Source organism: Falco peregrinus, chromosome Z (genome assembly GCF_023634155.1).
Source record: "Falco peregrinus isolate bFalPer1 chromosome Z, bFalPer1.pri, whole genome shotgun sequence".
Taxonomy (NCBI): domain Eukaryota; kingdom Metazoa; phylum Chordata; class Aves; order Falconiformes; family Falconidae; genus Falco; species Falco peregrinus.
The window spans coordinates 73,768,288-73,782,383 of record NC_073739.1 but is presented as its reverse complement, the minus strand read 5'-3'; the positions used below and the strand labels follow the sequence as shown (position 1 = coordinate 73,782,383).

Below are 14,096 nucleotides of genomic sequence, written 5' to 3'. Positions count from 1 at the left end.
ACTGTAAGAAAAGAATTTTCAAACAATTTCACCTGAAAACAGACTGTAAATACTCATCTTTCACCTGATGACTTCCTCAAAGCCTACAGCTTTCCAAATCCCAGAGAGAGATGAGGGGCAGGATTTTAAAAAGTTCCAGGGATCAAACTCTTAAGTAGGAGTGGCGGCTGAACTGTCCTAACTAGCACCCTGCATAAGATCTCATACTACTTCCTTCTGAGGATGGCCCACCACTGTTGTAGGGCAGAGGTGCACTTTGCCTTCAGTGTCACACCCAGCAGGGGAGGAGGTGTGCATGCAAAAACACTTGGACAAAAGCAGGTAATTACTTTCTTTACAATAACATTTTCCGTGCATGTATTTTTCACTCTGCTCTTGACACAGGAGAGTTTTTTTATCCTTTTGGCTAACCTGTGTAGTAGTCAACATCACTCTGTTGTGGAAATTCCTCCTGTGAGCAATACTTACAGGTATCCCCTTTGGTCCTGGTGCGCCTCGCTCCCCCTGTAATCAATATCACCTCAGTTAGTTTGCTGTGACTAATGGAAATAAAAAAAAAAACACCACAGTTTGCAGCTGCAGACTCCCTTAGTTAATGTCCCCAGATCGAGAAGCATCAGCTTACGCTTGCTCAGAAAAAGAAAAGAAAGTGAAGGAGGAATTCAAGGCAATTGCTGCTGATTCTAGTTAAAGCAGAGTTGGGCACTTCTGATATTTCTCCTAGACAGTAACAAGCAAACCAGTTAACAGGGTAAATTTACAAAAGAGTGAGCAGTCTAATGAAATAGGCTAAAGCATCAACATTTCTTGATGGAAAAGCCAAAAGAGCTGCAGAGAAAGGAAAGTAGGCTGCTTGACAGATAGCCTGGCAGGACTATTTGCAAGACTTAAGGAATGACAAGCACAAAACACCAGAAGGAAAACATGAAGGGATGGGACAACAAGATGTTTTCAGCTTAGCAAAGGAAATGAGATGGTAAAAGGGTATGACTACAAGTGTGCAGAAGGTCTCTCTAGCATGCCTGTACTTCACATATACATGTGCCCACATTATGGAAAACAGTACCTCTCCTCACCTTGCTACCATCTCTCCCTGGGGCTCCTGGTGGGCCCTGAAAGAGAAAAGAAAGTGTTCACAAGGATGTGAGAAGTTCTGGAGCTAAAGCCAATTGTGCAATACATGACTGGAGATGAGAATACTGACCACTGGGCCCCGTCTGCCCTGCTTAATATGAGATATGTCTGGAGATGGGCCCATAGGTCCCATTGATCCACGAGGGCCTGGCTGTCCGGGAGGTCCAGGTGACCCAGGAACTCCTTGACTCCCTTTTGGTCCTGGTGCCCCTGCAATTGACAGCAAAGGTTACCTGCCAGGGGAAGCCTTTGGGACACTTCATAAGTGCAAGCAGCAGGGAGTGACCATGTTTTGAACCACCCAATTGACTGGTTGCCTTAACACACCCAAAGCCACAACACAACCAACACAGCAGTCATCTGAGACAACATTACTCCTTGTCACAGCAGCTACAAGAGATGTTCACAAAGCAATTAAACCTTGTGTATATAAAGAAGCCAAGACTGCCACTGCCAGGTGGTTAGGGACACAGACTGGGAGTGAAAAGAAAAGCAGAAATGTGTCATTTTCACACAAAGAGAAGAGCAAGTCACATTTTATGAACATCTCACAAAAAGAAATCATCAAAATTCGTGGGAATATTAGGTTGAAGGCATCTACATGACTGGCACAGGAGCAAGCCCTTTTCAGTGTGGGCTGCACCTCTCTTTTGCCCAGCATGGCAGCCAGTGCTAGGGGCAAAAAAGGCTCTCTTCTTCCGTTTTGCTTTATATCCTTTCCAGTTGCTGCTGGTTCAGCAGAGAATGTTAGTTTTTAGGAAACATATGTTTAGCTCAAGAGAAACACTGTGAAAAGTGTGTGAAAAACAAAAAATCAGGCACCTGTAACAACATTTGCACAAAATAAAGACCATTAAACTGTCACTAACTGAACTGCTTTGCAATTAGAGGGGGAAGCACAGTTCTTCATGCTGAAGACATGTGAAAGACGTAGAAAACGAAAGGCAGAGAGTACAAAGGGTTCCGCAGACAGACTGCGCACAGTGAGGGTTTTCGAAAGGAGCAGAATCAAGCTCAGCGATGAACCCTTCGGACTCCTCCGAGGCCCGTGGCAGCCGTCGGGGCGGAGGGGAGGTGAGCGGGGACGGTGCCCGAGGGACGGGCAGTGCTGCAGCACCTCGGACAGCTCATCCACGGGGAAACCGGCGGGAGACCCGCGGGGCCGGTGCCTCGGGGGCGGCCGGGCGGTGCTGCACCGAGCGGCACAGAGCCTGCGGCTGCGTCTCCCACCATATTGTCCTTGGACGTACGGTGTACTGCGGACTGGAGGTACCCGTCCCCCGAGAAAATGAGATAAAGACTCAAAAACCAAAGCAAAGCGGGCATAAACGGTGTGTCTGTGTGTGTGCACATCAGTAGGGAGTAAATCAAACCTTGTAAGGAGTATCTGCTAGTACAATATAAGAATCTTCCTGAAACCCAGGGCAATGCTAAAATTTCTTGGGTTTATTGCTAATCCACAATTAGATCTGCATTCACCAGGGTCTGCAGATTTTTTGGTGTCATTGGCTGCTGGTTGCGAGGTGTCTGGCTTAAGTTAGAGCTTTAAGAACACTCTGCTTCTCTCATTGTTTCAACTTACACCTTAGCAAAGAACGTGTGAGTGGAGTTTTCTTTTCAGATTCCTTTGAATCTGGAACACAACATGAAACCAACAACTGAATCCTTGCAAAACCAGCCAAGACAAAACAAAACAGCTGGCACAAACGTCCAAAACCTGAAAGCACATTTTCTGCTCTACTAATGACAGTGAGCTAAAGCAATAGGTATTCCTGCAATGAAATGGAGAGTGTTTTAAGACTTTTAGGGTTAAATTGTAAGAGTTAAAATACAGGAAATGACAACTGAAGCAGGTGAGATATCCCAGGGAGAGAGAGAAATTTAACACAGGACAAACACAGCTTGCAGGCCAAGAAACACATGGAGACTAAGACACAATGGATGATGTTAGACGGTTGGCAGAGGCTGACCATAATGACCAGAAAGTATTTAATTTTAGCACAAATGCAAGTATAATAATAACAACCACAAAATGAGCCACACGAAATCCTATCACACTGAAAGATTGAGGCTCATTATTTTAATTCATGGCACTATTGCACATTCGCATCCCTCTGGTCTGTATCTTACCTGGAGGGCCTTGTTGGCCAGGCTGGCCTGGGGGGCCAGGAATATATGCATTAGATGCAAGCACTTTTTCACCAGTGATTTGCTTGCTAAGATCAGCAGCATTATTTGGTAGCAGAGCAACCTGCCAAAACCAAAAATCACTGTAAGCCCTTCATCATTCATCTGGATAAATGACATTCTTGGTTAATCTTTCACGTGGACAAACAGCATACTTAAATACTTCAGGAAAATAAATACAAAATGTTTACTCGTACCCTTCATTGAAATAATCAGAAAAAAGTGTTACTATGTGAGGCTGCTCACTTCTCAAGTCACTGCCGAAATATTGCAAGTCAATCCAAATGGAGAGCAGGAGAAATTCAGGAAAGATACAGCAACAAGTTATTGAGAACTTAAGTCTCGTAACTGCTTGGATCTTCTCAGGAAACTTCTTTTTCCTTTTTTATTTTTATTTTTGTTTTTATTTTCTATTCATTTGCTGCCCTTTCTTAGGGCATCATTTGTTCAGAAAATTTTCTCCATTGCTGCACAAGTCACCAACTTTTTATAGGTTTCAATAAGAGTCCCAAATCCTTTGTGGATCTGGCCCTGTAAACACATTATTTAACCCAGCAGGTATCTGGATCAGCTCTGCATAAAGACAGCAAAGGTAAAGTGAGACTATAAGGAGAATTTCACACTGTAGTTTAAAATGTCATTATCCATTACATCAGGTGCTTAATTATCCATGGAACATTTATATGCCCAGATTGAATATATTTAGCAGCTAAACACATTTAGACATATTCTGCAAATGTTTAGTCTCTCCAGGGGCAGCTGAAGGGAGATGACAAGCCAGGAGGCTGGTCTGCAGGGAGGAAAGAAGTTTATTAGCGGCGTGTGTCTGCACATAGAGTTGGGAATTTTGCTCTGCCAAACAGAACTGAAGAGCTATTTCAGCAATACCAGGGCAGATCTATCCCTGGGTCAGCTTTGTTGCTCCCTGAATGTGTTTGGCTCACTAGATAATTCGATGCTGGATTCTGCAACATTGGCATGGGAGAGATACATTAAATAAAATACATAATGACTCCTACTATCTGACAATGTTTTTCATCAGCTATTTGGAATTCCCTGCACTGGACTGTTCTCAAGACTTCTATATCTGCCTGCCTTTAGTGCAAACCTAGTATTTGTAACGTACAGAAAAATAATAATGCTATGTAATTCTTGTAGTACATACTATAACTGGGCAAATTTCTTTTGTCAAACAGGATATTACTTAAGATCTGCCCTTTAAGGGCAGCCAGTGCTGCTTGCAGTTTGGGGTTGGGTGCACACAACAGTTCCAAAGGAAGCAAAAAAAAGTTAGAGAAAAAAGTTAGAAATGCTGAGACAGTCCCAAAACACCAGCTTGATTTTTTCATACTGGAATTCAAAATGTGATGACAGGAATACAAGGATTTATCAGTCATTTGTGACTCAGGTTTCAGAGAGCACTGCTGTTCCAAAGACAAGATGACTGTATGAAAGGCAAATTAAGTGACATGATGTAAGTCTTACAAGAATTTGGTAGTTTCACTCCGCTCCCACAGAAATCAGTGGCTGGATGCAGTCAGCACTTCACAAAAGCCCCAGAGTATGTTTCTTATGTGCTTACTCCTATGAATCTGCTCACATGGGGATCCAGCACACCTACTGCTCAGGGGTGGGCTGTCACTGGTTTTCCAAAGAGAAACATCTGCTTTGTTTACCAATGACCCTGCAGCTTTCTCAGGCAACATCCCAGCCATTGCAGCACAGACCAAAAGCATGGAACTGCTGAAGATAAAGGACTACTCCAAGGGTCACAGCACCTTACCCCTGGGGCTGAAGAGGAAAATTTAATAGCTAGGGGCTTTCATAGCCATGTTGGCCAGGGACCACCATGGGGAGGTCCACCGGCCAGCTCTGGTCAGCACACTGCTAAGTTTTGTGTCCTGAAGGCGCGCCCACCTTGTCCAGAGCAGCGTTCTGGCTGGACATGAACAGGAGTGTTACAAGGACCATCACGCTGCAGAACTTCCACCATGTGATGCAAATCAACCAAGGGCTCTGCAGAGCCAGCGCTGCCACGCTAACACCAAGACACACAGTTAAATCCAGTGACTACCTGAGAGCGTTGTATGTTTTGAGCAGCTTTTGTGAGAATATTTCCAGTGTCATCAGTGAGTGTTTCTCCTTAGGGGTGGCCATTGTTGAGTGACAGATTAATTGATGTCCTCTTTAGAGTTTGTACTTAAATTTCTGACCAGATTCTATTTTGGGGATCTATTGCTATCCCAGCTGATAAACAGATGTCACTTAGTATATTGTCTCTGCCATGAATACTCTTCTGGTTATATTGCAGATGGCCAGGCTTGAGTAAAAAGGTGCATTTAGTGGTGGAGATGCATCAGGAAAAGGATCTGGAAGTGTGTTCTTTTCTGTTGCTTAAATATTGACTTGTTCCTGCCAGCAAGGCTGTTGTAACAACTTAGTAAGTTAAAAAAAAAAGTAAAAAAATCACATAGCTGCTGTGAAAACATCTACACATGCTTCCCCACTGAGTCAGCTGGACTTGAGGCATACACTAGGCATGCCAAAATACGCAGGCTCTGGTCTAGCTCACTGCTCTTTGATATCTTCTGGCCAGAAAATGGTTGTTATGTACACTGGGGCCAAACCATGTGTTTTTGATGTTGACTCACATCCTCTTAGGGATTGGATATCCTCACTAGCCCAATTTCTATTTCACCTTTTAACTGAACCAGGATCATGATCCAGAGTGACCTTGGCTTTCTCCATCCGCAGCTCCAAATCTTAATGACCCTTAGATAACAATTTTTTTTCCATGTGCATGCAAGTATTAGCAAGGGTGAATTCTAAAGAAAGACAGTACTAGAAACAAGACTTCCATATGCTGTGTTGCATACTGCGTCTGGAGTTTTGGGTAGTTTCTAGCAGATCTGTGGTTTAGGTGACTTTGACAGTGCTTGATAGGAGTGATGTGGAACATGTCTTTCTAATTAAGATGTTTAAACACATCTGTGCAATAGGATCTTGCTTACTTGATTTTTTAAAAAATTCTGGCTGTGTGTCAGCATATCAGAAATCTTTCCCCCAGTTTTTCAGCTTTCCAGTCTTCTTCTTTCCAGCAAGGTCTGACGTCAACACAGTACTGCCCACAACCCCTTAGTATACTGGGACAGTGCACTCCACTGGCTGACCATGCAAGCTGACTTTCTGTTCTTGATCCTAGACCTACTTTGTCCTGGATCTGGAATGGCTCTTGCAATCCTCCAAAAAAGTATTGGTGCCACCACCAGAGGTAGCAGAACTTGAGTTTATCCTTGTCCTTTTGTAAGGATGCACAAAACCATACGTCCCACTTCCAGAAGCATACCCCAGTTCACAGTGGTAGGGTTTGCTGGATTGGGTCCTTCACAGGCTCTTCTACTAAATGTAGTTTTGCACAAAGTTCATAAAATCTGAAAGCTTTAACCACAAGACTGAAGACTCATTCCCATAAACTGTCTCTCTGGCAGACAGAAACAAATTTTTCTGCACAAAACAGAACAGCTTCAACCACAGGTATTGAGATACGTCCTTCCCAGAAAAACTTGGCCATTGGGGAGCGGTGAGTGAACAGTTCATGCCTCCGTGGGCAGAGAAGCAGCATGAGGCCGGTTCTTCTCTCAGCATGGACAAAAGTTCTCCTTTCTGTGGGGTAAAAAAAGCTGAGGGTATCAGGGGACCATCTCTTCCAGCTCTGCCTGTGTGAGGCAGAACCAACCCAGTGGGCTCCCTCTGAGGATGCCAAGTAGATCAAGTCCCAGTAGGAAGATACTTGGGGAAAATTGACAGCCCAATTACAAGCCCCATGACAGCCTAAATTAGCTATGAGACAAGAGTGAGCTGCTTAGTATGGCCACAGCTACTGTACAAGTGCCCACAGTGACAGGTATTGATGGTCTTAGTTTTCCAGGAGTGTTTTGAACACAGGCATCTAACAGGGGAAGTTAGACCCAGAAAACTTTCTGTTAATTCAGGCTATTGGTATCCATCAATTCTTGCAGCAAACAACATGGCCAACAGCGTGACTCCAGATCCCTCCCTGGGAGGTCAGCGTGAGCCTGGTCAGCATCATGGACTGCAGCTGGTCAACAGCTACTCAAAAGCACGGATCCTTTTTTCACCTGTCTGCTACTGTTTTTTTGAATAGCAGAATTTCCATCACACATGAAATCCTGTCACTTTCACATTTGTCCTCATGCCGATTTAGAAGAAAAACATAACATAGTGACATTTTTGAGATAAACAGTCTCTTCATCCACAGTGTATTTCATTTTAGTGAAGCAGATTTCTTTCTTCCTAATCTAAATTACACTGCATGAAAACCATTAAATGCAACAAGTGAATACACCAAATTGTGTTCAGGCACAGTGCAATTCAGTGAGCACTCCGGGTGAAATAATTAATGCCTGTAAACATGAGTTGCTGAGAACATTCCTGCAGGGCAATTCAATTTGAAAGAACCTGAATGTTCAACAGAGGTGTGACTAGAAAAAGTATTACACCTGCATCCTGGCACTTAGCTCTCCAAATTCAAGGCTGAGTCTCTGGCTTATTTCAATCCTACCCAAATGCAGAAGTGTTTGCATCCTACTCAAATGCAAAAAATTGCTCCAAATAAAGGAGCAATTAAAGGCCATGGGAAGTTAAGTGCATTATTCTTTACTTGTAAGGATACAGGTGGAAACAAAAAAGGCTGGGGATGAGGGGTTTTCTTTTCTAAAGAATCAGAGCTAGTGATGTTTTTCCTTAGCCACACACCTCCTACTTGGCATGAACCCTGTATCAGCACCCCATTAATGCAAAATCATGTTCTCCCATGTTCCCGCATCTGCAGCATGTCTTGCACTTGCTTATACTAAAGGTGGATCAAGTCCAAAATCCTGTGCATTCAGAATGAATGAAAAGCTGAGGCCAGAGGAGATTGCCAAGAAACCTAGGCTCAGACTGGGATGGGTGTTTGCCAGACACTGTTACCACAAGCCTGGTAACACAGCTTCACGAGCTTGGTTAGCAATCTGCTTGTAAGCAACACAGAAGCATATGGAAGAGATGCCATTCCAACATGACTTTGAAATATATTGCCATGATCTTTATGGGCACGAGAGCCACACGGCAGTGACAGCTCCAAACACTTAAATTTAACCTCAGTTGTCACAAAACATGCAGGTCTGGTAAAGACATGGCTGATCAGTGTTCATACCTTTTGCTTCAGTTGTAAAACTGTCTGCTTTATTTGATGAAATTCCTTACAAGAGGCACAGCATGTCCCCGATTTTGCCACATTTTCAGATTTCTCAGGAAGTGCAGCTGAAAGAAAGCAGTTTCAAATACAGATATAAAGATACAAAGAGAAGAAGTCCATAAAGCGATTACAAAAGCAACTTGAAGGTTATGTTTCCCCAGACTGTGAAAGAGGAGAGCATCTTGCCATTGTTAATACTTTGACTGTGAATTGCTGTGTAAGGCTAAGAAACTTTGCAGGGACAGCTCTGAGCTCATTTTTAAAGCAGCTGTTTCCAGTTAACAGTCTGCAATTTATTTATTTATTTTTAATACCTGGAAAAGTCTACACCCCTTCTTTTATCTTTGTGTTTAGGGTAGACTAACCCTGTAGATCTGAACTGATTTACAGTCCCCTGAAGGGCAAATTTTCATATGCTATAAATTATAGTGAAGTACCTCACAATATGGTCATTTCATTCACTTTGCACAAACTGCATTCTATCATTGCTGAGTATTCCTCCACGTGATGGAATCAGCCTGAGCGGAGACGGGGATTGAGATTAATGACAGGGATTTAAATCCACACGAGAGAAATGGTCACACCTGTTGATACTATGCATGAATGGGATCTTTTCAAGAATCCATTAAATAATTCAAACTGTAAGAGATATTGCAAGTGTTAATTTTGTCCTTTTTCCCAGTCCCATACACAGTGAAGCACTTCTGCGTCACAAACAAACAAGCGTTGTTTCAACACATGTCCACTTAAAGAGAAATGTGGTTTCTGAAACACAGGGTGACACATCCTGGCTCTAGGTGAGCTTTTTTCCTTCCACATACAGCTGTTGAGAAACATCAAGTGTATTGAGGCTCTGCATATGGTGTGGCCTTGTACAATGTTACCTGGAAGGGTTATTGTCCATGTTTGAACGCTGACCTTTCAAAACATGTCCTGTAATGGAAAAACCCTGCAGGTGCTCCTGGTTAAAGTCAGCAAATCTTAAAAATCTTCAAAAAGAATCAACTACAATGCGCTTACCTATTGTGTTATACTTCTTACTTGGACACAAGCTTTGAAGTCCTTCATCTTTTCAGAAATTTGTATTGATTTTAAAAACATCTGCATAATTTTAAATAAAAACAGAAGTTTCTAATACTAAAGACATTATATGGTACTTGACTTCAAATGTTTTCAGGGTCCAGTAAGGAATATTACATCCATCAGATGGTCATTTATGGGCCACCAGTGCACAAATTCAGGAAAACCACATTTTCAGTACATTTAGTCCATTGGCTATAATGCCACATCAGGTGTGCTTGCTTTTAGAAGATGAAGATTTATTTCTCTTATCTCCTAGGTCAGGTAGGAGAGGGCGGTAAGGGCAAGGTTCTGGAATGACCAGCAGCATTAAGACTGGTATTAGCACTGAACTGATCAGAAAATTAGGAGGCAAAAGCTTGGGAGTTTACCCCATTCATCAACTGCCTGCTCCCACAACTGCAGTCCATTTATTTAATGCTTTTATGGCAGTAAGCACACTGCTGTGTGAGCTTTCCAGCCCTTCCTGATAGCACATGGCTTGATAATCCCTGAACAGCTTTCTGCACAGTGTTCAGGTGGCTCAAGATTTAAGGCCGGAAGGTACCACTTGGGGTTTGCTGATGAACTCTACACAACATATAACAGATCTTCACCAAATCGCATCTACGGCTCCAAGGCTATCTGGCCACACCACCTCCCAGAGGGACTCCAGCCTTTGTGTGAAGATACTCAAATACACAGCACCTGCTGGTTTCCTTTGTCACTGCTGTATTTCTAATGTTATTCATTTTGCCTTTGACTCCTTGCAAAGCCTCTTTACCCATAAACCTTTCTCTGATAGATTAAAGACTGCACAATGCAGGCCTTTTTTCCCTTAACAAGGAATTGATACGCTGTAATCAAGACACCTCTTGATATTTCTGTAAGGTAAGTTTTCTTTTGACCACAAACCAGTATTGTGGCTCCCTTAATTTTTCAGCTTCCTTTAAAAAACATCAGTGTTTTGACATGTCCATTTTTGGACCTGTGTAGCATGTACAGATGCACATATATTGAGCCATTAGAAAAAAATGCCTTTTTTTCCAAACTCCAGTAGAGTTTGGACTTGGTACTAGTCTTAACCAAAATTCCTTTTAATAGCTATCTTACCAACTTTGTTCCTTCATATTGTGTTAAGAAATGTTGCTGAAAGCAACATACAGTCATAGGGAGAAATTGCCAGAGCCTCTGCTATTTGAAACCTATTGCAATCCCACTAGAATCAGTGGAATTACATGCAGATTAAGAAGCAGTGAATTTGGCCTCATGTTTCATTATAAAATCCAATTTATCTTCCAGAAGGATGGGGCACACGGGGCTGACAACTATAGATAGAACAGGGCTGTAACAATCCATGGAGATGAATGCTGGGGGGCAGTGGTGTCAGCTAATGTTTGGGAAACATCATACCAGTGAGATTTCTGCAAATCCATTTGGATTGACTTGTCAGAGGAAGAAGTCCAACAGCGTCATATAAGCAAGCATGAACTGTGTCCCGGGAGAGAGGTGGAATCCCCCTAACTCATACCAGACAGAGGTGATGAGTTGCCCAGGGAAGGAGTCATCCATCAAACATTTGCTCTACCCACATCCGATTCTGTATCAGGACCAAACTACAAATAAAGCCAGAATAAAGCATGGATAAAGCCAGAAGCCACCTAGGACAGGCCAGAGGGGGCAGGAAGCAATTAGATGGAGCCACCCACGCATGGTACAGAAATAGAGGTCACCTACCAGGGTCAGTTTGGCCCGTGCTGAGCAAGGCACTTATATAGCCTGCTTCCATTGTTTCCAGGAAACTAAAATTATTTCAGAGAAGGCTTAAACCAGCCCCATTTTATGAAGGTTTTCCAAAGCATGATGTCTAGCTCATGCATGATGTTGCTGTCCTGACCGGGGGTCCTTTCATCTCGGCAAGGCACTGGTGAGCCCGTGGCACCTATCGATAAGAGATCTGCTTGGGGGAGTGATGTGTTTTCTTTGCATGTGCTGGAAGACTGTCTTGCTGATGCTGGAAGAGGAGGAGATGCTGGCGGGGGAGAGCTCTGCAGGGAGCTGTGCCGCAGGCAGTCTTTGCATGGAGACAGTTGAGTTGATCATCTGTGTTGTATTATCTGGGCTCAGCCTGCTGAGAAGGTTTCATTTGCCTACTTCTGCACGGGTAACTGTATTGTCTCTGTCAAATGCAACATGATCGTGGATGTGGGAAAAATTCTCCCTGTTCTTATGCCCACTAACAAATGTGAAGCTCTCAGTCAAGCCCACTTACAGAGGCAAAGAAGTGCCTGGACTGCAGCTTTGAGGCACGGCAGGATGAAAACATGTATAGTATCTCCCGGGAAATGTACAGCATGCTTTGGGCTGGAGACAGATACATGCCTTTTCATGTTTCTCACATTAAATTTTAAAATAAAATTTAAGTGTTCCAGCTAGTAAGAAAAGCAAATAATCCGTTTGTTAGGAAGCCGCTCCGGCGTGGATGCGGTGCCGTGTGGGACAGTGCAGGGCTGGGGCTGACCACGCGGTGGTGCCTCGCTACAGCCGGCCGGAATCCTTTTCCTTGGGATGGGTTACGGATACAAATTTTTTAAAGGAAATACTCTGTGAAATTGCGATGGCTAACTCCACTTTCATTTGCACCAGAAGTCTGGCAATTAGTAACAACATGGAGTACCACAGGGTCACAGAGCAGAAAGTGTCCTTCTCCGCTTCACACAGCTGATTTGGGAAATGTCATGAGCAATGGTGGGTATTTAATTCCAGATTAACTACTGGAGCTGACATTTTTATGTGCCATGTACATTCAATGTAAAATTGGTGCTTTCAAATATTAAAATTATTCCCACAACCTTGAATATTCTGAATGGTTGGTTATCCTGAACGCTTTGGACATTACTCTGTCAGGAAATTTGAACTAGCCTGAGGAAAAGTTAACCAAAAAACTATTTGCAAGGGGATTATATAGTTTATATCTCTTTCCTTTATGACCCCCCCGGACACTTACAAGGGAAAAAAACCAACCAATTTGAAATCTACAAGAAACAATTAAAGTTAATGGAGTGGCTCCAGTTACACATTTTCAGAGGAAAATGAAAATTACAAATTGTTCTTGCCATCCAGTGGGATTTGGTGCACCCAATCATACTGTGTTCAGGCAATTAATTGATGAACTTATTGTAAGTCACCATTCATCAAAATAGTTCCCCTGCCCCCCCCCCCCCCCCCCCCCCCCCCGCCCCCCCAGGTTGTTCTCTTCTTCTTTTCTTTTTAAATTGTCATATCAGTATTTAATCTGAAGTACTGTAAATGCTGTAATTTAATAGCTGGGATGAGATCAAAAACTTTAAAAGAATTTATACACATACTTACATACTTGGAAAACAACAGTAAAAAGCAAGAACAAGCCCTCACTTTTACCTGCTTCCCATCACATCTTATTTTCATTTTTAAAAAGGAAAAAAATCTGACCACAGTCATGAGACACACAGACTCATTGCAGGTCAGCAGAATTTAGCAATTGATTTAAGTGATGCTTGAAAAGTGTGCCAGATTCCCAGGCACACCTTTTCTGACCCTCCAAGTGCCCAGAGGCACAACCACCCAACCCAGGGCCATTTGCTAATCTCAGATGTGGGTGTATATATACAAATTAAGGTTACTGAAAATAATTAAATTAACAGATGACATCAATGAAGGCTTATAAGGGTCATCATCTGGAATATTCCTCCCCACCTCCCCATCTTCTGAGCTCTAAGTATAATCCAGGTTGGTATGGGAGAAAATATGGCTTTTAGCAGGTGGATCCAGCAGAAATGGTCTAACTGATGCTGTAATGGCAAGTTTCACCGTTCAGTCACTGTGCCTCTCTGGGAAGATGCTTTCTACATCCTTCAATGTACTAGTGCAGTTTCTTTATGGATGTGACTACTGATTTACGGCTGTGTTTGTGCAGCTTATGAAATGGGTAGGAGAAGAGTGTGTGGCAGGACTGCTCCACAGGTTCTCAGGTGCTCAATGAACAACCTGGGCTCTCCAGCACCATCAGCTACACCCCAGCTTCAGACTCCCAGCTCCAAGTGCAGTGCAGGGAGCAGTTCCTCTTTATGACAGATCAACCTTTTAGGTGGCCCTTTGGCCCAGGACCATTAACCCCCACTAGCATATACCTTTATCTCCTTTGGTGCACGTCTTTCCATCCTCCTCCCGGGTGTAGCCTTCGTGACACTCACACCTGTAGCTGCCCATGGTGTTGACACAGATCTGAGAGCACAGCGTCCCATTGCTCATGGCACACTCGTCGATATCTGGAGAGCAGCAAGAGTTCAAAATGCTCTGAAGCCAGAGGTTTCAGACCGCAAATACAACAAAAGACTTCCTTTAGAGGTACCAGGAGATTTTGTGGTTAAGTAAATGAGTCATTTCAGCACCTCCAGTGCTTCGGGCTGGAGCTCTG

At 43.3% G+C, this 14,096-nt stretch overlaps 1 protein-coding gene across 2 annotated transcripts in view; it reads right to left on the bottom strand.

Annotated features, from left to right (window-relative positions):
* The window catches only part of CCBE1 (collagen and calcium binding EGF domains 1), a 101,930-nt gene that overhangs the window by 4,710 nt on the left and 83,124 nt on the right, over nt 1-14,096 (bottom strand). Inside the window, exons 5-10 of one of the 2 annotated variants that reach the window (XM_055790346.1) lie at nt 13,810-13,947; nt 8,540-8,646; nt 3,265-3,385; nt 1,205-1,344; nt 1,067-1,112; nt 469-504 (exon numbers count right to left, since the gene is read on the bottom strand). In XM_055790346.1, the coding sequence (XP_055646321.1) occupies nt 469-504; nt 1,067-1,112; nt 1,205-1,344; nt 3,265-3,385; nt 8,540-8,646; nt 13,810-13,947 (588 nt within the window). The remainder of the gene's footprint in view (nt 1-468; nt 505-1,066; nt 1,113-1,204; nt 1,345-3,264; nt 3,386-8,539; nt 8,647-13,809; nt 13,948-14,096) is intronic. The other variant, XM_055790345.1, reaches the window with a different exon arrangement.